This window comes from Mixophyes fleayi, chromosome 1 (assembly GCF_038048845.1).
Source record: "Mixophyes fleayi isolate aMixFle1 chromosome 1, aMixFle1.hap1, whole genome shotgun sequence".
NCBI lineage: Eukaryota > Metazoa > Chordata > Amphibia > Anura > Limnodynastidae > Mixophyes > Mixophyes fleayi.
Window position 1 is genome coordinate 335,768,788 of NC_134402.1, and position 22,635 is coordinate 335,791,422.

General features: G+C 42.4%; 1 protein-coding gene across 1 annotated transcript; it reads left to right on the plus strand.

Moving 5' to 3' along the window:
• The first annotated feature begins 1,339 nt into the window (after positions 1 to 1,339).
• Positions 1,340 to 2,996, plus strand: COX6A1 (cytochrome c oxidase subunit 6A1). The gene is made up of 3 exons (XM_075214952.1): positions 1,340 to 1,498; positions 1,631 to 1,770; positions 2,756 to 2,996. The coding sequence occupies exons 1-3, from the start codon at positions 1,399 to 1,401 to the stop codon at positions 2,852 to 2,854; spliced, it is 339 nt and encodes a 112-aa protein (XP_075071053.1). The 5' UTR covers positions 1,340 to 1,398; the 3' UTR covers positions 2,855 to 2,996.
• Positions 2,997 to 22,635: the final 19,639 nt, after the last annotated feature.

The window sequence follows — 22,635 nt, forward strand, 5'->3', positions numbered from 1 at the left end:
AAAAATGAGCAGAGATTTCTACTGTAAACGCTGGTAATGTACGCAGCATAATGTCCAGGCGCTACATCGCCGGCAATTGAATTCCCCCCATAGTCACTTTCTTCATTGTATCTGAGACCAAAGATTAAACTATTGATTTGACTTACCAGATGAGTAAAGCTGGGTACACACTACAGAATTTTCCACCAACTTTTTATGCCGATCGATTTTACATGCGATCGATGTTACGATCGCTCGGTCCATAGACTGCATACACACTAGCCTTGTTTAGGACGATAAAGGGAAGAGTGGACGTCCCTTTAGCGACTTTTTACAGCCATGTTGTCGTGAGCAATGACTGTAATTTCGTACTCACTGTTGTGGATCAGTCGGAAGTTTATACACACTACAGAGCGGAAACGAGATTGGAACGAAAATATTAAACGGTAAGACCAACCAAATGAGGCGACAATCGTCCATTTGGGCAGACTTTCGACCATCTGCACACACTGACCCGACTTTTGAACGAGCGGTCGTATGTCGGCTGATTTAGCCGATTATTGGACGAAAACTGCGTAGTGTGTACCCAGCTTAATTAAATGCATCTAGGCCTCAGTGCAGCTTGTTTGCTTCTCAATTATGAACAGCGGCTGGCTGGCAAATTTTAGCCTGGGGGTGGGTGAGACTCGGCTCAGCGGCCTATTAGGAACATTGTAAAAACAAAAATGCAGATAGCTCAGTGACCCAGTCCATGGAAGCATACTATGGGACTGTTCCTTGATTATGTATGAATGAATGAATGAATAAGCTTGATGCAGCATATTTCCTTGGAGGCTAGTACTGGACTATTACCCAAGTACAGCACAAGGATGTCATTAGATAGTTCCCTCAATTTAGAAAGCTTTCTATGGGGGTAATTCAATTGCCGCATTATTGTCAAAAGTAATGCGGCCTGAGCTCTATTACCGTTAATACAATAATATTAATCAGCATTAATAATTACAGTACTAGCGGAAATAATGCACAGGCTGTGTTACATTCGGCAGTAATGTGGCCAATTGAATGTCCCCTATAATTGTTAAGAAAGCCTTACTTGTGCTTCTGAAATCACAAAGATAGGAAAAGGACCAATCAGCCTTGTGCCTGCTTAGCATATTCAGGTCACAAAGAGGTCCCCAGTGTTGTTACTTCCCCTGTTGCTGCTACACCACAGAAACAATATTATGAAGTGATTCACATATCACACCATGCAGCACTCTCCCCTCTCATCGTGCTGCTGATACGTCACTACCTCGTGCACCGCTCCCACGGACGCATGCGCACTGACTAGACAAACTGGCACATGCGCAGTGCAGTAACACGCCCTTTCCGGTCTCTTCCTCTGCAGGTTCTGCACGTCCGCTCAGATTCAGGGAAACTATGGCGGCGCTGGGTAGACTCTCTGGTATACTTGGGCGGTCTGTGGCTGGTCGCGGGCGCCTGTATTCAGCGGCAGCACATGCTGAGCACGGCGATGCAGGTATGAGGTGGTGCAGGTGTGCACCGTGCTGCGGGTCACCTTCACCCGAGCGTGCCCGGCGCTGTCAGTGAAGGTCACCGCGGTACCGGGCGGCTCGGTCAGTGACCCGGTCTCTGCTTTGTCTCCTCACAGCTCGTACCTGGAAGATCCTGACCTACGTGGTGGCCGTGCCCGGAGTGGCCGTGTGCATGCTGAACGTCTACCTGAAGGCGCAGCACCACGAAGCACGGCCCGAATTTGTGCCCTACGAGCACCTGCGGATCCGGACCAAGGTAACCCTGGGGAGGTGGTGTCATTTCAACATGAAAACTGCTCTTGATACGTTGTATGTTGTGACTTTTACTGTTGTTCACGATCTTCCATGAGGACAGCTATGTTCCCTGCATGTTGCCATGTTCCTATGCAAGTATCTGACGTTTGAAATCATATTTATATGCTGTTATGTTATGCCCTCTCTATCATTTAGTCCAAATCTTCTATACCAATAACCGGCAACCAAAAGGTTTATTTGCAAAACTACATATTTATGTTCTGTAGTGTTGGCTGTCCAACATTTCAGAAGTTTTATCAGGGGATAGCAAATCTAAAATGTTTATTGATGCTATGTGAGAATCCTATAGTCTACAGTCTACACAAATAAGTGTGTGACTAGTATGAGACTGACATTGCCACTAACTTCCTTTTAAGATGGGTGCTCTCTATGTTGCAGTTGTCTACAATATCACAATAACTTGTGTGCTAGTGTAGGGTGCATTCATAGTTTTATGTACAGACACTACTATTTAGTGCAAAGTTTGGGCTGCATTATAGAACTGCTGAATCTAAAATATAGGTATATATATATATATATATATATATATATATCTCATCATCATTTGGGAATATTTGTAAGGTCATACGTTTTTAAAAGTTATTTATGTGACACTATTTACACTTGCTTTGCAATTGAGTGCAGTCTGTTTTTATCAGTCATTCTCTGGAAAAGGTGGCTGAAGTGTCCTTCAGTTTACTGACATGTTTGCTGTGTATCACTTCTGAAATATGTAGAAATGAGCATACAGAAATATCTGTCAAAATGATGTGGTGTAGGCCCTGTGTTTTCCTTTAAGTTTCTAGATGGTTGTTTAGCAGAGTGCACATTTATCTCCAATCTATTCAGTGCAGGTAAATATGTGATGTGTTTATATGTATGTGAATGTAATTCAGAACTGTTTTTATGAAGGGTTTAGGTTTAATGTTACAATTGTCTTTCTTCAGAAATTTCCCTGGGGAGATGGAGTGAGGAGCCTTTTCCACAACCCTCACGTGAATGCTCTGCCCACCGGCTATGAAGAGTCAGACCATTCTGAGCATTAGCGTTTGGATACTGTTCTGGACCAGTGTGTTGTATGGGCCCACATAATATAAAGGGATCATGCTATCCTATTTAATGCTGTACATTTCCCCCTGACCTTCTGCAGTAGAGGTCACTTAAATAAAGTTCTGGTTTGTGCTACAAGACTCTGCTTATGCTTTGTAATATATTTTTAAAAGGAAAACAATATACCTAAAGTGCACACTATAAAGCTACACAATAGATAATGTAGGACATCTACTCTTCCAATATCTTTAAAATATTTCAGTGTTTTAGGGAATATTTGACACTTTAACATCTAGTAGTTTTCATTGGCATACAAGTCAGGAACAGGTGATCTTACTGTTTACAGCAGGAAGTAATAAAACGGTTACAACTCTAGGAAAGTGTAATGATATTTGCTTCTTGTACATGATGATTTTATTTATATACTGTATGTATATAAAATATACATTCCTATCAATGTGATTCTGTATCAATCCGTAAAAGCTGAGGTGTATCGGATATAAATCTTGAAAACCGTACTGTCTAATAACCAAGTTAAGTCTGACTATTCTATTTCTTAATAAATGCTGTAACCAAGTCTTTGTTCCAAAACTGTTTGACCTGCAAAAAAGCATAGTTAGGCAGTTTATTGTAAGAGAGGCTAACATTAGTGTCAACAGAAAAAGCAGTCATGTAAATCTGTGTTCCCCTAGTGGTTTACACTGCTGTGTGTTCAATCCCTACATGTTTTGTTGGGCAGATATAGGGGATCGCCTTACAAAGTCTGCCTGACAACACTTGTATGGATTGAATATACAGCAGGGTGGACCCTGGAATTGATGTCAACAGGCTCCCATAACATTGCATGGCAACACAGGGATCCTGTTCTCCATGAATGCAGGTAGGATTGTCTGGCCAAACACAGGACGTTTATATGCCTGCTTTTTCTGTTAATAAGTGTGATTTTATCATTAGAATAAACTGCCAAACTCTGCTTCACTATATGCAGTTTTTCTTTCCCTTTGTGTGAATGAGGAGCAAAACGGGATGGAACCATGATCATTACTGACAAAAGCATTGATTTGAGCAGCACAACACTATAGAAAACTAAGGTCTGCCTGTTTAATAAAACACTGACAAGATTGCGAAAAGATGCACACTTGATAACCTCTATAAGCTGCACACAGGTGACTTATCGTATGACAATGTGTTCCAAGACTTCAGACTTGATACAGACTTTTGGTGGCAACAAATTGATTATGATGCAGAATTTTCTTGTACTCTATTTGATTGGATGCATAGAACCCTATTTAGTTACAATAGTGAAGGTGGCTACAGAGATTACTTACTGTTACAAACCAACAGTCTCTGTTTATACACATACAATTTCTGTTTTTAGCTGGTATCTACAGTACTTATTAGAAAATAGAATTGGCAGGTTGAACTGACGTCAGATTTATATCTGGTACACCTTGGCATTTAAGGATTGATACAGACCCACATTGGTAGCATTCATTACATGTTAGACCTACCTTGTGATTTTCCAATTCCTACCCTAGTGCACCTATTTTCTACTATCAATATAAGTTCTCTTCTCTAGGTGGACGCTGATGCACCCACCATAGGATTGGGGCTGCATTGCCGTTTTCCTTTCCTTTTTTTGTCCCTGCAAGTCCTATCCTACCAATTTCCCTCAAACATGTGGCCCTAACACGTTAATGCTTGTGTTTTTACAGTTGGTGCGAGCAGGTCTTACTCCTATTTGCTGCAAACACTGCATGGAAATAGTGGCTGAATTACTTTTCTTATATATTTTATATATAAGAAAATATATATTTGATATTTAGAAAAATGAATGATTATCCAATATCTGGGGTTGTTTTGTTTTTATTTTACTGTTTCTCCAGCACCCTAATGCTACTTTCCTACAGCAAACTTCCATTATGACTTACTATAAAATAATTTTTATATCTATTCTCTTGGAGAACCTTCCCTGCCACTCCAACCTTCTAGGTTTCCATTGGGTGGACCTTAAGATTCCTGACTATGATGCTACTTCCCAGAATCTGAAAAAGAAAGAAAATAAAGTCCCATACTTAGTAGCGATCATTCTACGGGAAGCTCTCTTGTCATTTTGTCACATCTTCATCTTGCTCTTTCTGGTGCACCTGATTGGAGTTTGGGAACTTTTTGCTATCAGTTTATATAGTGGTCCTATAGTAGACACTATAGTCCTGCCTACTGGGGGGGATATTAACATCTTTTGTACTTTAGGTAATAAGAAACCATGGACCTTCTGGGTAATGCTAATTATTTTAATTATTGTTTAGAAACCAGCATGTACTCTACATTCTATAGTTCTTAATGTATTGCAGTAAACATTTTCAACAAAATTTCAACTGAAAGCATTAAGCATAAATCATCATTTATTTATATAGCGCCAGCAAATTTCGTAGTGCTTTACAATTGGGAACAAACATTAATAAAACAATACTGGGTAATACATACAGACAGAGAGGTAAGAGAACCCTGCTTGCAAGCTTACAATCTATGGGACAATGGGAGTTTGAAACACAAGGACATGTGCTATATCATATTGCACACTGGCTAGAATGCAAAGGTAAAAGTACTGAGTGGGCTGTGTGTGTACCAATGTTGGTCAGAGGGTTGTTGTCTTGTGCTAACTGTGTAGAGGGTTGTAATAGGGGAGATTAAGATGGTGGTTGAGGAATATCATAAGCTTGTCTGAAGCGGTGGGTTTTCAGAGAACGCTTGAAGGTTTGGAGACTAGAGGAAAGTCTTACTGTGTGAGGGAGGGAATTCCACAAAGTGCGTGCAGCATGGAAAAAGTCCTGTAACCGAGCATGGGAGGATGTAATGAGAGTGGATAAGAGATGCCGATCTTGTGCAGAACGGAGGTGTCGAGTAGGGAGATATTGTGAGACAAGTGAGGAAATGTATGTCGGTGCAATTTTGTTGACGGCCTTGTATGTTAGTAGAAGAATTTTATATTCGATTTGTTGAAATACAGGCAACCAATGTAGAGACTGACAGAGTGACTCAGCAGAGGAAGAACGGTTTGCAAGGAAAATCAATCTAGCTGCTGCGTGCATAATAGATTGTAGGGGTTCAAGTTTCACTTTGGGAAGACCAGTAAGGAGGGAATTGCAATAGTCGATGCGAGAGATGAGTGCATGAATTAAGGTTTTTGCGGTGTCTTGTGTCAGATATGTGCGTATTCTGGAAATGTTATTTAGATGTATGTAACATGATTTGGATATGGAGTTGATGTGGAGAATAAATGATAGATGTGAGTCAAGTATAACACCTAGGCAGCAAGCTTGGGTGGTGGAATTTATGGTCATGTTATCAATAGAAATATCAGGCAGGAAGTTTCTGTTTTTGGGTGGGAGTATTATTCAGTTTTTGAAAGATTAAGTTAGCGAGAAGACATCCAAGATGAAATGGCAGAAAGACAGTCAGTAACGCGAGACAACACAGATGGTGAAAGATCAGGAGAGGATAGATAGATTTGTGTATCATCTGCATAGAGATGATACTGAAATCCAAAGGAGCTTATTAGTTTTCCAAGAGTAGTGGTGTAGATAGAGAATAGCAGAGGACCTAGGACTGAGACTTGCGGTACTCCAACCGATAAAGGAAGCGGAGCAGAGGTGGATCCAGAGAAATTAACACTGAAAGAGCGATTAGATAGGTAGGATGAGAACCAGGATAGGACAGTGCCTTCAAGGGAAGGGATTGTAGCGTTTGTATGAGGAGAGTGTGGTCAACAGTGTCAAATGCAGCAGAGAGATCTAGGAGAATTAGAAGATAGTAATGGTTTTTACTTTTTACTGTGATCAAATCATTGACAACCTTGGTGAGCGCAGTCTCTGTGGAGTGTTGAGAGCGAAAGCCTGACTGAAGAGGATCCAATAGGTTGTTTGCTGTAAGAAAGTGTGTGAGGCGAGTGTAGGCAATTCTCTCGAGAAGCTTGGAGGGGCACGGGAGCTGAGAGATAGGGCGGTAATTTGCGAAAGAGTGGGTCAGAATTTTGTTTTGTTTTTTAAATGGAAGTAATCACTGCATGCTTGAATAGTGATGGAAAAATGCCAGTAGAAAGAGAGATTACAGAATTTAATTAGAGGGGGAATGAGCATAGGAGATGGGGACCTACTAATTCGTGAGGGAATGGGATCAAGAGGACAGGAGGTAGAGTAGGAAGATGAGAACAGAGTAAAAACTAATTAATTTGTAGGATCAAATGAAGAAAGAGTGTTAGAGGGTGCTACAAAGAAATTGAGCTGATTGCTTGTCGAGGGAGATGATACCATTTCAAGTTTGATCTTATCTATTTTGTCCTTAAAATAGGAATCAAGATCCTGGGCACGGATGGTAGTTGGAGGATTTGTGGCGGAAGGATTCAGAAGAGATTTAAATGTGTTAAAAAAGGTGTTTGGGGTTAGAAGTCTGAGCATAGATGAGAGATTGGAAGTATGTTTGTTTTGCAGTGTCCAGGGCATTTCTATAGGAGTGGTAGATACCAGTATATGTGATGAAATCATTAGAGGTGCAAGATTTACGCTAGTCACGTTCTGCTTTACGAGAAAATTTTTGTAGCGTTCGTGTTACTTTAGTGTGCCACGGTTGGCAAGGAAGTCTACGCAGACTATGTAGTGTCATTGGAGCCACGTGATCAAGGGCAGTTGCTAGGGTTTGGTGAAAATGGGGTACTGCCCGATCAGGGGAGGAGAATGTAGAAATTGGGGAGAGAAGGTGTTGGAGAGAGGTGGAAAACTGTTGAAAATCAATAGAGTTGATATTCCTACGGTTGTGAGGAGGCTTGGAAGAGTTTGACACTAGAGAGGATAAAGAACTCTGGCTGATAGAGTATCTACTAAGGTGGTGATCAGAGAGGGGGAAAGGAGTGTTAAGGGAATGAGAAACTGAGCATAGTCTAGAGAAAACAAGATCAAGACAGCGGCCTGATGAGTAGCGGATTCAGTCCACTGGGAGAGGTCAAGTGTGTAGGTTAGAGAGAGTAGTTTGGAAGCAGCATTGGAATGTGGATTAGAAATAGGGATTGTCTACATTAGGCAAAAAAAAAAAAAATCCTAATTAAAATGTTGCATAGATGGGACTTGGAATGATTCACAGATGGTTTTAAATGTGTTCAGTTTTGGATATCAAATTAATGAAGTCCTGCTGCTCATGTGACACTTCTGACAACAGCAACATAAATGCATGTGCCGGGACAATGAAACGCAAGTTCATTGAAGACACCTGATGAGTAAAGCAGCTGGCAAGGCCAAACTCCCATCAGTTTGTATCCAGAGCGGGTGCACAAATGTGGGCAACCGGCATACCAAGACCTTTGTCCTGGTCAAAATTTTCCACTTGGTGCATCAGATCAGTTCACAGGCCAGGAAAAGGTGACTGCTGTGATGGAGAACCCCTAGCTACCTCTAGAATACGTATGCCTTTCATTTTCTACAATGTGGCAGGCACTAATTGAAAGCAGTGTCAGAATAGGGTGTGGGGTTCACAGCTGTTATCACTGATTCAGATCGCCTGGTCTCTGTATTTGATTTATTTACAGTATTGCCAGCGAATGAGGAGAACTGACAAATTGATATAGTTACACTCAGTAGAGTATAATCCACACATGCATATTAAACAGGCAATATTTGTTGATCTCTGCATGTATATTATTCCATAAGTCGTATGATGTAATTTCAGAGGGTGCACCAAATAACAGAGAAGTCGCATATTAAGCAAAGAAAGAACATTTGTGCCCTCTGCATGGTGCACTCTAAAAGCTATGCCGTATATCATCCCAAATATAGCTTCTTAAAAACAATATTTGTTAATATAACCCTTAATAAATCAAAATCCTATTTGCTAATGTGAAATATTAAATGCTTTATTGTGGGCTATGTAGTATAGCAAATTGTGTCAAATAGCTTAAAATAATTTAGCCTCTAGCCTGAAAGACTTTTTATTTAATAAAAATAAAATGTAAATTCCTTCTTTAAAAACAAATCAACTCCCAAGAGGTGCATCTATTCAAATGTCATTTACATCAATTGTGACTGCTCCAAAAGTGATAAAATGTGTTCTCTCTGTGTTTGAATTAGTTACCTTCCATACTCTCTAAAAGCATTTTACATGCCTATGTGAATGAAATGTCATACTATTCTTTATAGGGAACTCTCCTAGATACATAGACGATCCTAAATTAATAATTAGTATTTCTCTGTCAGGCCATTGGGGAATAATGCAACAATAGTAGGTGGACATTGAGCAAGGGGCACTTTAATCTTAAAGTTCTGATTGGACAGCTCCTCCCCTACTATGCCCGTCCTGGAGGGAACTATCCTCAGTGTTTTATATGCCCTTTGGAGTAGGGTGTGCTTTTAGGGTTCTTGTCCTGGATTTTCATTTTTAACTTCTATTTTATTTATTTTCTCTGTTTGGCCTAAGGATGCCTCCCAGGAGTCGATAGCCAAAGGTGAGTAGCCTGACAACTTTCCTCACCTTCAGCATGCTGCAGCCGTCTCCTTCTCTTGGTGTCCAGGAGAATGCCAGTGGCCGCACAGATGTGCTATGCAACCAGCTAGTGCTGACGGCTGAGGAAGCAGCTGCGTTAAGGTTGTGCCCCCCCCTTCCTCCTTGGCAACGAGCAGTCCTGCAGCGCAAAATAAAAAACTCTGCCAGGGGACAGCCAGCCACAGCAGATCTCTTTTGGATTGGAGAGTACAGCTGTGCTCATTGAGGGCCTGCACGAACTATCAGTGGGGACATGGAGGAACTTTCTGTTCCTCGCTGTTGAGGAAAGGGAAGTTCCTCCATGTTCCTCTAAGGAATGTGGTGAGTAGGATGGGGATGGGTTTTTTCCTCCTGGGTTTTTTCCTCCTTGCCTTTGGCAGGATCCTCAGCAGAGATGCTATTTTCTGTCCAGCCTGTCCTGTCTCCTCCTGTTGGTGACATTTTTCTCACTATGTAGACTTTCTTACTGTCCATTTGACTGTTTCATACTTCTTTCTAACCCTGGTAATCTTGTGTAGTGTGAGTATGTGTTAGTGAGCCCACCTATATATCTATTTCATTTATATTTACTACAGGTGTCGGTGACCGGTCTCTCTGTATTATACAGCTTCTGTGTTTACTAAAACTATTTAACTTCTGTACTTTCTCGGGTAATATTTTTATGTCTTTTAACTTTACCACTATATCTGAGAAAGGAACTTCCAAGACTAAAGGGTGTATGTGAAGATACCGGGTTTTCAGGCCCAATTCTACGCACTTCACACTGGCTGGCCACCTAGGGGTGTCTCACTATGCAAGGGAAGTCTACCCCAGTACCTTCTAAGGTGCGTATAGTCACAGGCAAATGCAGTTAGAACGTAAAACAATACATTTATTGTAAATAAAACAATCACTAGAATATTATATACACACAGTAAATAAATAGCAGGCAGGTTCACCACATTATCTGTCCCTTTCACCACCAATTTAAGGAGTTACAGTCACTTGGCTGTCCTGAATTGCAGACTCCAAAGCCCATTGATCTCTCACAGCTGCATATGTAGTCTCTGGTAGAGAACGGCAACTCAACACTAGACTTTGCACCTTCCAGAAATCAATCCACAGAACGACCATCACCTCACCCCCCTGGAGTGGCTCCTTCTATCTAGGGTCAAATTTCCACCGTGTTTTCCCCCTCCCAGGGTCTCTCCTTTTTAAACATTGGTGAGTCCTGGACTAGGGGCAGTGGAGATGAGTTGTTATTCCACAGTGGCTACCCTGTGGTTTCCCAGACAGAATATCTCAGGCAGTCCTGTGGAGGATAATAGGTACTAATTTGCCTTCCATGCCTCCAAATATCAGATAACAGTTAACCCCTCCTGAAATTAACCCCTTACACTACTTTGTGATGTCAAAGATTCCATAGCTGTTCCATGTTTCCTGTAGAGAAAGGAGGGAGGAGAATGAATGCAGCTGCAGCCCCCTCACCTGTAGCCTGGACAACACCTGATCCTTACCCATAATCCACCTGGCTTCAATTTGAGAACAATGCATAACAGCATCACTGAATTAACAACAAACACGATTCTACAATGTGCAACATGGATTGAAGAAGTCTCTTATTTAGGCATGGCTAAAATATCCACTTATCCACATGTAATTAGACACTGCAGTTGTACTCTGTTTGGCTGGGAAAAAAAGCAAGGGCTATAAAAACTACATGCTATAATCCACATTTCTCTTTCATCCATCTGGGTGACACTGCTTAACCATGGGGTTGAGTAGGGAAGGGAGGAGTCTGGCACCTAAACAGTTAACTTTTACTGCTGACAGCATATCCCCCTGCCAATTCCCCACATACCTCAGTTTGAAGTAGGTGCCCTTTTTTTTCTGTTGACTAGCGGCGAGAGGCTCTGTTTTTAACGGAGCTGGCTCGTGGGAGAAGCGCCTGTCAGCTGGGGGCGGCCCCGCAGGCAGAGGAGGAAAGGCTTCTCACAGCGGTGAGCGGTCGGCAAGAGACCACTCTCCGCTGATAGCAGGGTCAGGCGTGGCCATAAGGCAAAGAGCGCCAGTACTACTGCCGTTCCCTGGGGCCAGGCTGAGAGCATACCAAGTCCCCTCCTCCAAGGGGGTAGGTGGAACTTGAAGGATGGCCGCACTATGGAGGAAACTAGCGCTTTTGCGGGGAACATAATCCTAACAGGATTTCACCTAAAAGAAAGGGGAAATCGCTGTTAGTGGAGGCATAGAAGGAGATGCCAGCGGTAGGGGAATGTGTATGGGATGCACCTCTTCCCCCTTCCCCCGCAGAGTGAGCAGGTGGAAGATCCCTTTTGGCGCCAAAGTACAAAAGGAGGACAGACACAGCAGTCATTTGGATGGAAGTGCACTGCTGACACATATCTTCCCTGCTAAGTATCGCTATTTTCTTCTGTGTATGCATATGTATTATAAGACAACAAAATGTATTGAGAGAGCTTTAGGTTAAAGAAAACTATAAGCTCCCCAAACCTGTCTTAGTTAAATCAGAAATGCTATGATATGTTTAAATAACCTAGTCAGTATTTTCTGATAGATGTTGTGGAAGTGTTTGTGCGTCTGAAACGTGATTTTATTTTTTTCTTATCTTATGATGGCTGATAAAAGTAAAACAACACGTGCCAAACATATTGTCTGTTCAAAGTGTAATGTTAAATTAACTGGTGAACGTTTGGATCAGGGGAGGCTCTGTGCTGGCTGCACTGTGACGCCTGCAATACTACAGCCTAAAGACAGTTCCATTCAGACGATAGAGCCTCCCGAATGGGTGGCAACATTGTCACAGGGAGTTAATACCCTGGTAAAATTGTTATCTAAACCAGCAGAGATCCCAGTGGTGGCTATGAGGCTTCCATCTACCTCTGGGACGCTACCCTCAGTGAGTTCTGGGGGGATAACAGGAGGGGGAATGAGTAGTTGATTACCCCTAGGGGTTGGACAATCTCCTTCCCCGGCTCTGCAGGAGTCACCTTGATGGAGTGGATAAACCGGGTTCTGTCACTCAAGAGGCTGTCAGTACTCATATGCATGAAGCTGCTAGGAAAGATGGTGGCATCTTTCGAGACGCTGCCATACGGAAGGATCCACTCCAGATGTCTTCAGTGGGACATTCTGAGGAAATGGTCAGGATCCTTCCTTTGTTTGGAATACCAGTGGATGAGGTTATCTCTAGAGACGAGAAGGTCCCTCAGATGGTGGTTGTTGGAGGTCAACTTAACAGAAGGCAGGTCCTTTGCCCCGTAGGCCTGGATCCTGGTATCCACAGATGCCAGTCTGAGTGGTTGGGGGCAGTGGTCCTCCACCTGAGGATACAGGGCCTGTGGTCAGAAAGACAGTTGGGTCTGTCCATAAATGTGCTGGAGCTCATGGCCATCTTGAAGGCACTACAGAGAGCTCAGAGTCTTCTGCAGGGAAGACTGGTTCGCATCCATTCCGACAATGCCACGGCAGTGTCCTACATAAACAAGCAAGGAGGCACCAGGAGCGATGAAGGTCACGTTTCAAATTTTTGCCTGGGCAGAAAGAAACGTCCCGGCACTGTCAGCAGTGTTCATCCCAGGGAGACAGAACGTACAGGCAGACTATCGGCACAGAGTTCTATCAGGGGAGTGGGCTTTGCATCCGGAGGTGTTCCAGTTGCTAGTAGACAAATGGGGACTCCCGGATCGAGACCTGATGGCATCAAGAGTCAACAGGAAAGTCCCAGAGTTCTGCGCAAGAACAAGAGATCCACTAGCAGTGGCAGTGGACGTCCTAACAATGCCTTGGGACTTCAGGTTAGGTTACCTGTTTCCCCCCCATATAAATGATTCCCAGGGTCCTTCGGAGGGACAGGCAGGGGGACCGACCAGTCATTCTAGTGGCTCCAGCCTGGCCACGAAGAGTATGGTTTCCGGAGATTCTTCTGGTGGCAGTAGGTCAAGGTGTTCGGTTACCCCTACAAAGAGATCTGCTGACCCAGGGACCGTTCTTGCATCAAAATCTGAACCGGCTGAATTTAATGGCATGGCTTTTGAATCCAGTCTGTGGAGAGCGAGAGGGTTCTCGGTGGGTGTAGTAGGCACTCTCCTGAATGCCAGAAAACCAGTTTCGGCCAGGATCTATCACCGCATCTGGCATGTATATATAAAGTGGTGTAAGAAGAAATCTTGCAATTCAAAATCATTTGGTCTGGCTAGATTTCTCGCCTTCTTACAGTGTGGTTTGGAGGCGGGTCTTAAGCTGGGAACCTTAAAGGTTCAAGTGTCAGCATTGTCAGTGTATTTCCACAGACGGCTGGCGGAGATTCCGGATGTTAAGACTTTCTTGCAGGGAGTACTTCACATCCAGCCGCCCTACGTACATCCTACGGATCCTTGGGATCTTAATTTGGTCCTTAGCATGTTGCAGGAGCCTCCTTTTGAACCGCTACTCTCCATAGAGTTGCGGTTCTTGACCTGGAAGACAGTCTTCCTGCTTGCTATTGCCTCAGCTAGGAGGGTCTCCGAGCTGGGAGCTCTATCTTGCAAAGAACCTTATCTGGTCTTTCATGAGGACAGAGCAGTTTTAAGGACTATTCCGTCCTTTCTCCCTAAGGTGGTCTCGGGTTTCCATATCAATCAGGAAATAGTAGTTCCGGTGTTCAGAGAGGAGCCTCAGACTTCAGGAACGAAAGCAAATAAATGTTTGAACGTGGTTAGGGCATTACGTATATATGTTAAGAGATCTGCAAAGATACATAAGACAGATTCTCTATTTGTGTTACTTGACTTTTCTAGGCAAGGATGGCCATCATCTTAGCAAACTATTGCCAGATGGCGTACCCTGACAATTAGGGAGGCTTATGTCCGTATTAATCTTCCTGTGCCGAAGCGTATTGTTGCCCATTCTACCCGTTCGGTTGGGGCGTCTTGGGCGGCATGGAATGGGGCCTCAGCGGACCAGCTATGCAGAGCAGTCACCTGGTCCTCGGTCCATACCTTCACGAGATTCTACCAATTTAATGTATTTGCGTCTGGGGACGCCTCATTTGGTCGTAGTGCGCTACGTGCGGGGAAATCAGAGCGGTCCCACCCTTCAGAGGGATTGCTTTAGTAAGTCCCCATGGTTAAAAAGTGTCCCCCAGATGGATGAAAGAGAAAACAGGATTTATACTTACGATAAATCGCTTTCTCTGATTCCATCTGGGGGACACTGCGGTCCCCCCCTTCTCATTTTTTTTTTCTTTTCCCCCTCTTTGAGTGGTGTATCTTGGTTGATTGGCCTATCGTCCTAGGGCCTTGTTAATCAAACTGAGGTATGTAGGGAATTGGTGGGGGGATATGCTGTCAGCAGTAAAAAGTTAACTGTTTAGGTGCCAGACTCCTCCCTTCCCTACTCAACCCCATGGTTAAGCAGTGTCCCCCAGATGGAATCAGAGAAAGCGATTTATCGTAAGTATAAATCCTGTTTTTGTAAGAAATGAGGGACAGACTGGTTAAGGTGTTTTCAAACTCGTTTCTTCACAGTGCCCTAGATAGTCTGTGCTGCTTTATACTTGAGCAAGATGTAATGCTAAATTGTCTTTGTGGACAGTCAGACCGGGATTAATGGTTAAGCCTCTAGCGATGTCAGTTGCAGAACTCATTCAGGTAATCTCTCACAGAGAGGTAGGTGACCCTTCTCTTTTTTTACTGCACCACACATTCCATCTTCACAGCCAGTAAAGTCCACTAGTGTGGTGTCCCAGGCTGTGTTGTCTCTTGCCAAGTCCGCCCAGGGTCTTGCTAGGGACTCTTCCTCCTTGGAACGCCTAGATAGCGACTACTATAGAATGACAACTATTTCGGATTCTGACCTCTCTTCTGAAGAAGAGTGTGAGTTAGGGAGTCTGATGGGGAGTACTCTTATTGCATTAAAGATTCCTCTACTTCTCAGAGCATGGATTACTTAGTTTTGAGGGTTCAGCAAACTTTAGAGTTTGCAGATCCTGAAGTTTCAGACTCTGGTGTCTTTACATTTTGATGGGGTGATGAGCTTTCTTCTGCCTGAAAGCCACACTAAACCTAAGCAACCCAAGTTTTGGTTCTTTCATTCTTTCAGCAGGTTGAGGGCAGCTCCCACCAGGAGGGGCAGTCCACTTCCTGTAGGGGAGGTTTTTCTTAGGGACCAGGGGGTGCAGGATATCCAAGTCTGCGGTGAGAGTTTTTGCATGATGAGACACCCAGCTGTGGTATTGTGGTAGGGGCACATCTCCTGCTGTTTTAGGATCAATGGCGGACCTCATCCTCAGATCCCTGGGGTCAAGGGGTTGTCACTCTGTGCTATGTTATCGATATTGTGCATTTCCCTGATTGCAGATTCTTCACCACCGGTCTGACCTCCTGCAGTCTCAGACATAGAGGTCCCGCTAAGACACTATCCAGAAACTTCTGGTTTCAGTGTGATTATTCTGGTTCTTCCTCTGGAATGGATTTGGGGTTTTACTCCAACCTCTTTCTGGTTCACAAACCAGATGGCTCGATCCGTCCAATTCTGAGTCTCAACATATGGGTTTGGGACTTCAAGATGGAATCACTGTGGTGCGTCATTGCGGGCATGGAATGGGCGAAGTTCCTTGCTTCTCTGGACGTAAAAGATGCTTACCTTCACTTCCTCATCTGAGAGGGGCATCAGTGTCTTCTTCGGGTTTGCGGTCCGTAGAGCACATTATCAGTTCTGGGCTTTGGCCTATCTACCACCCCATGGGATTTCACAACACAGGTCTCCTAAGTTCTCAGGGTGTCACTGTTATTCCTTATGTAGGCGACCTGTGGTCTGTCACATTCTATCCTCTACAACACATTCAGCTGACGATGACATTTACGGAAGCATACGGCAGGATCCTTAACCAGCCCAAGTTTTCCTTAATTCCTGCTTGGTAGTAACACCAAAGAAGTAGAAGCTCTAGACCACCTTAGTGTCTTCGTCTATAGAGTATATCATGCTTGAACCTCAGCATCTGACCCCCTTCCCCTCCCCAAAGTCCCTAATCTTATGTTGCAAGTTTACCAAAAAGCACATTGGAACCATCTCTAAAACATATAATATTTTAGGAAGTTTAGTCATTTTGATGACATTTACCTCCTCAAACCAGGAGAGTTTTAGTGTGGACCATGCCTGCAAATCCTTGCGTGTTTTGGTTAAGAGAAGAGCGTAAATGCAATCCGACTATGTGATCCACAGATATCGGACAATGGTCGGATGGTATTTGAAGGAAAATGAAGCTTTCAGGGAGCCCACTATATGGTCTGAGAGTGTGATATTAAGTGCGACCAATTTCGAATAGTTTATTTTGAAATTTGACAATTGGCCAAACTTAGTGAATTCGGTCATCAGATTTGGGAGGAAGTCTATTGGGTTTCGCTACAACTGCCAGCAAGTCGTCTGCAAATAGAGCCAATTTGATCTCACTATCCCCCACCTGGATACCTCCTATGTCAACATTCTGGCGGAACACTCTGGCTAGTGCTTCAATACAGAGAATAAATATTGATGGCGAGAGAGGGAAGTCTTGACGTGTCCTGTTGGAAAAGGAGGCTGGATCCCATTGTACCTCATTTTTGCACTGGGTGATTTATATACGGAGAGAATCCTGTGTGGACAAAAAGGGCCCATACGCAAATGCTCTAGCACCCCTCGTATGAATCTTCAATTAATTCTATCAAAGGCCTTCTGGGTGTCTGTGGAGAGGAGAAGCGCCTGTGGGTCTTGAACTGAGAAATGGTTGTATTATCATGAGCCTCTCTATAAGGAACAAAACCAACTTGATCGGAATGGATTAAATTTGGGAGAAGCAAATTCATGCGGTTGGCAGATTCATGCACTCAAAATGTGTTCAACAAATTAATAGATGGTAAAACAAAATTGGCCTTTAGGAAATGCAAAAATAAATTCTTCAGATGGGATAACAAGCCAGGGAGATCCTTGCTAAATTCCTAGGTAAACAACCTGCCCAGACTCAGTTAAAAATGAGAGAGGTATCCATGTTTCAAAGATATAGATATCGCCAAGGCATTCCATAATTATTACTCAGACTTATATAACCTTAAGTCTCATAATTCTCCTCCATTAGTGGCCCGGACATTCATCAGTCATCAAAGATTATCTGAAAGTTTCCTAAACTTACTAAAGAAATTGTGGAGATGCTGGAACAGTCCTTCTCTGGTGAGGAATAAGATTGTCATTAAATCATCTCCATTAGGAAAGAGCCCGGATCTGGGTGGGGTCTTGATAATGTATTATAAAATCTTTAAAAATCTCCCATCCATCTGTCTGCCTTCAATGCAGTAACAGACAAAACCTACTACTCTGGTCAAGCATTGGAGACACACATCTCCGTCATCTATAAAGAAGAAAAGGACCCATCTCAGTGCTCGAGTTAAAGCCCTATCTCCCTCAAATGGCCACTGAATGGCTTCAAATACTACTTGAACAGTCAGTAGTTAGAGAAAACAGATGACAAGAATGTTTCAATATATTAAATGGCCACCAGATGGCCAATTATAAAAACAGTAGCTGGGAGAGTTAGTTGGCCCAGAAAAACAGCTTGTAAAGTATAAATCTTTGCAAAGATATGCCATACTTTTGGGATAACCTGGGTGCCAAAGTAGGCTGTGATAGAATATAAGTTGTGCCACTGATTAGTTGCCATTTGAGAAAGGAGAAACGTATTGCAGTTTATGTCAGCAATGAGACCTCTCAAAGCATTAAATATCTGTTCAATCCCCTTATGGCATCTGAGGGGATATATGCCAGTTTTATATCCCCAATCTATCCAGGAATGGTAGCTGTTATTACCAATAGTGGCCAAGGCTCACCTCTTCGAGCAGCGATGGAGGGACTAGATGTCTGGGTCTTTCCAAGACACAGGCACCACACTGACAATGATATTGTAGATCACCCGACCAGCAGTGTAAAAGGCGAGTGAGGGAGACTACGGTGGTCCGCGGCTTGTCACTGACTGCTTTCCGTAGGATAGCGTTGGCAGCCACGGGCACCGCAGCAACTCATCTATTACCCCGCTGAACATCCCGGCTGTCTCCTTAGTGACCAGGACGTCACTTCCGCCAGCTGGTCCGACCGCTGCCAAGACAACGGCCGGACGCCGATTCCCTGCACAGCGTGCCCCGGCAAACAAGACAGCTGGGCGCAGGGGCTGAAATCTCCCCAGCCTGTGGGCTGATTAATGTGGCTTTGTTTAATTAGTCCAGTCATGTGTATTGTTACAGGGCTTAGCCCTGATTGGTTGCTCTATGTATTTAAGGCAGGGAGGACTTAGCCTCCCTGCCGGTTATAGCATTTCTGACCCAGTCTTGCTGACCTGCTCCTGTTTGCTGTACCCTGTCCTGTGGATACTCTGTTGGATTTTCTGTGTATGACCCCTGCCTGGACTTTGGACTCTGCCTGTTTGCTCGTGACCCTGACCCTGTTGGCCTGTACCTTGGACTCTGCTATTTTGCTTGTGACCCTGACCTTTTGGCGTGTTTGACTACCCTGCTTGCTTGTGACCTTTGACCTTGGCTACCGTTTGACTATCCGCTGCTTTCTACCCAGTCTCCTGGCCTGCCGCTGTGGTTCTGCATTACCAACCCACACTACATCTGGAGCCAAGTCCTGGGGGCATCTGAGTACCAGTGAGCACATCAAGCTCTAAGGGAAAAGCGGCTGCTATAGGTGAAGAACTCCGCCATCCAGTTCTGTGGGTTGGTGATCAGACCAGCAGCCTAACAATACCCACACAATACAATTGACCACCTGCAAAAGGAAACTTCTGTGCTTGTTATAGAGAGTGCATTCAGCTGAATTCCAGTGAGATTGTAAGCCTGTACCGACGGATCCAGACCGCCATTACACACGGTATGCACTAAAACCTCATTCACTGGAAACAAGGAGAAATATCTTCTTTGTGAGCTGCAGGGAAGGTGACACTTGCAGCAATGTGAAGCCTGCAGTGTCTGTCAGGTGTTAAGAGGTGAGTAGGTCCGGGTCTCCTCAGTGGTATTAGGTTTTTGTGATCAAAACTGTCTCCTAGAAAAGAGGCTTGACTAAATGCGTGCGGCCATGTAGAGAGTCAAGCCACGCCCCTGGGCACATGGTTTTACATACAGCTGTTTCAGAGTGATCCCTTCCTTAGGGGTGGCTTTGGAATGTCCCTATTGTCAGAGTGTCCTCCAGTGGCATTTTTTACTCACCATAAAATCCATTTCTCTTAGTCCATTGGTGGACACTGCACTCCCTCCCTTTGCTTGTTGACTGTTTGCTATTTTGGTGTTCTTGTTTTGCCTAGTTAGGCCCTCTCTTCTGGGCTTTGTTATAGAAAAAACTGAGGACAGTTGCCTCTAGGAGGAACATAGTAGGGGAAGAGCTGTCCTCTCAACACTTTAGGATTTAAGTGTTCCTTGCTCGAAGTCCACCTATTTCCCATTGTCGCAGTGTCTCCCAATGGACTAAGAGAAATGGGTAAAATGGTCCTCTTTTTTAGGAAATATATCTATTTGTAACAGTTTACTGTATTTTAGAAAAAATAATTAGTTTAAATATTTATTATGACAATCCTCAAAATGAGAAATTATATTTAAGATTATTATTGTATTTTCAATAATAAATTAAAGTGAAAAATAGAAGGTGAGGCTCTGAGTTAAAGTGAAATCAACTGAATAAAATAATAGATCTGTGATGAATTCTAAATATGATGTACAGTGATATAAAAGTAGTGATAGGTGAATATGAATATTAAATTATATATAAATTAGTGAATTCTTGTGAAATTAATGTACCAGTCATTTTCAGCATGTGGAAAACTAAAAATATTCAATATAAACAATACAATTCTCATAATGTTTAAAAATGAGATTAAGTGCTAAATGTGTAAGTAAATCAATGATATCTAATAACTGTGGAAATTCCTATGTCAGTGCATAGTCTCAATAATTTTATTATGTATTTATTAACAATTTGTTTTTACAAAGCACTTTACAGAGTATATTTATTAACATCAGTCCTTGTCCCAGTGGAGCCTATTTATTTTTGAATTTTAAGAAAGGGTATGTAGTTATTAAAATTTAAGTCTTCTTGGCAAAATTTGCTCTCATAAGAAAAAAAAAAATCCAATTTGTTTTCACTCTTTCAATTCTTGTGTTAGCCCCATTCCTCAAGCTACCTTTTCCATAACAAATGTTTATAAACTTGTAGGGCTTTTGCTTTAAAGTTTGGGTTTATACTGCCAGATGTAGTGGCTGTTTACTATTTTATCTCTTATATTTTTTGCCCTTCCCCAGCTTATTGATATCATTCCATTGTTTACAGTATATCCCAACAAATCTCACCTTATCCTGTGTCACCATTTATTTAAGTTTAGGATAAGTTAAAGAGGTTCTTGTGCTTTGGTTACATTATATGCTTTATGAATATTTAGTTTACTGTAATTCCTAGTGGTAAGCCTTGAGACAAGTACCTCTGATCTGTTTTTTTAAATACTGCAAATCTGAACAGTATTCTAAGAACTTCTCTTATGGAATTCCTTTAATGATTAATGCAAGGTTTGGACTACTGCTATGAAGCACACTGTTCCCTGTTAGTCACTGTCTTTTTACAATATAAATCTGTCAATAATTTGCCATTTTCATTTGCTGAAATTTCTGTATCCAAATAATTAACTAATCCCACAATTTATTTTTAAATTGAGATCCGTATTGTTTAATTTCTGTATAAACTCTACAGTTGTTTTATTCCTTCCCAAATTACTAAAGTGTAATCTATATATTTTAAGCAGACCTTTAAATATTTTGTGTTGATCCTAATTTGCACTAAAAGCTTCTTCCTTCTACCATAATACCAGATATTCCCATAGATCTGGGTACAAGTAGGTCACATAGCCACACCTCTTATTTATAGAAATAATGTTGTATCAAAAGCAAAGTAGTTCATCTTAAAAACTAATTCCAATGGTTGAATTCTGTTTTCCTGACAATACAGGGTGATTCAAAAGTCGCACTACACCCTTTTATTTCAAAAAATCTACAGGAATTGGGCCGATTGGCCGATTTCAAGATGGCGCCCATGTTTGGTACATACCGTAAAAGATAGACCACGTCACCCATACCTTACTGGAGTATTCAGGTTTCCCAATTTCCTGTAGAGTTTTTGAAATAAAAGGGTGTACTGCGACTTTTGAATCACCCTGTACTTAAAAAGTGTTTAATTGCCATTATTTCAGTATTATGATTTATCACATTACGGTGTTGATTATTTTCTGGTGCTAAAAATGGTATTATTGTGTGAACTCTTTGCAGAGAATCGCCCCATCAGCCGGCCAGACCACTCCTCCATAGAGATAAATGCAGACATTCAATAATCCCGGTTGACACCTAAACAAGGGCTAGATTTACTAAACTGCGGGTTTGAAAAAGTGGGGATGTTGCCTATAGCCACCAGATTCTAGCTTTCATTTATTTAGTACCTTCTACAAAATGATAGATAGAATCTGATTGGTTGCTATAGGCAACATCCCCACTTTTTCAAACCCGCAGCTTAGTAAATCTAGCCCTTATTTGCTAAAAGTTAAGTGTTATTTATGAAGGAGGGTCCAGTATCCTCTGATTCCTTATGGGCAGCATACAATGCATGGATCTATTATACTTTGGGATGGTGTGATAGCCAGTGGTACCTGAAGTATTGTCTGGGTGAAAGGAAGAATGGACAAATTCTAGAAGCTAATTTACTTGAAAAGAAAGTATAAAATACATGGAAGAATGAATAATGAAGTTATGAATAATGAATGACTAATGTTCAACTAATCAACCTCCACCCAAGTGACATCCTCGTCCTCTTCCTTTGACCAGGTAAAAAAAATAGCATATTGGTTTTAGTTCATGTGACCTCCACATATAGCACCAGGGTTCAGTTTTATATTTAATGGTGATCATGGTTTGAAGCAAACGTTATAATGAAAATGTCTACTGGATGGCATACTTAATATCTATTTTATTTTCTGGTACCTATTTCTCTCTAAAAATAAAACATTGGATTTAGGATTATGGTCCTTAATGGAATGGAGCTATTATTTTGAAATTGTATATATAATATGTATGTGATAATCAGATGATCACTTCAATAGAATTCTTAATGCCTTGGTAAATAAATTTGCTCAATAAATGAAGCTAACACGGCAGCATAATATTTACACAAAGAAGTCACATTGGCTCTCACAGGTCTTCTTAAGGTAAATTGTGTT

Excerpts from the sequence above, each read along its gene's own strand:
- COX6A1 (XM_075214952.1), top strand. The coding sequence starts at position 1,399 with ATGGCGGCGCTGGGTAGACTCTCTGGTATACTTGGGCGGTCTGTGGCT. Across the intron at positions 1,499-1,630 it reads TGCTGAGCACGGCGATGCAG|CTCGTACCTGGAAGATCCTG; the intron begins GTATGAGGTGGT and ends GTCTCCTCACAG. Across the intron at positions 1,771-2,755 it reads ACCTGCGGATCCGGACCAAG|AAATTTCCCTGGGGAGATGG; the intron begins GTAACCCTGGGG and ends GTCTTTCTTCAG.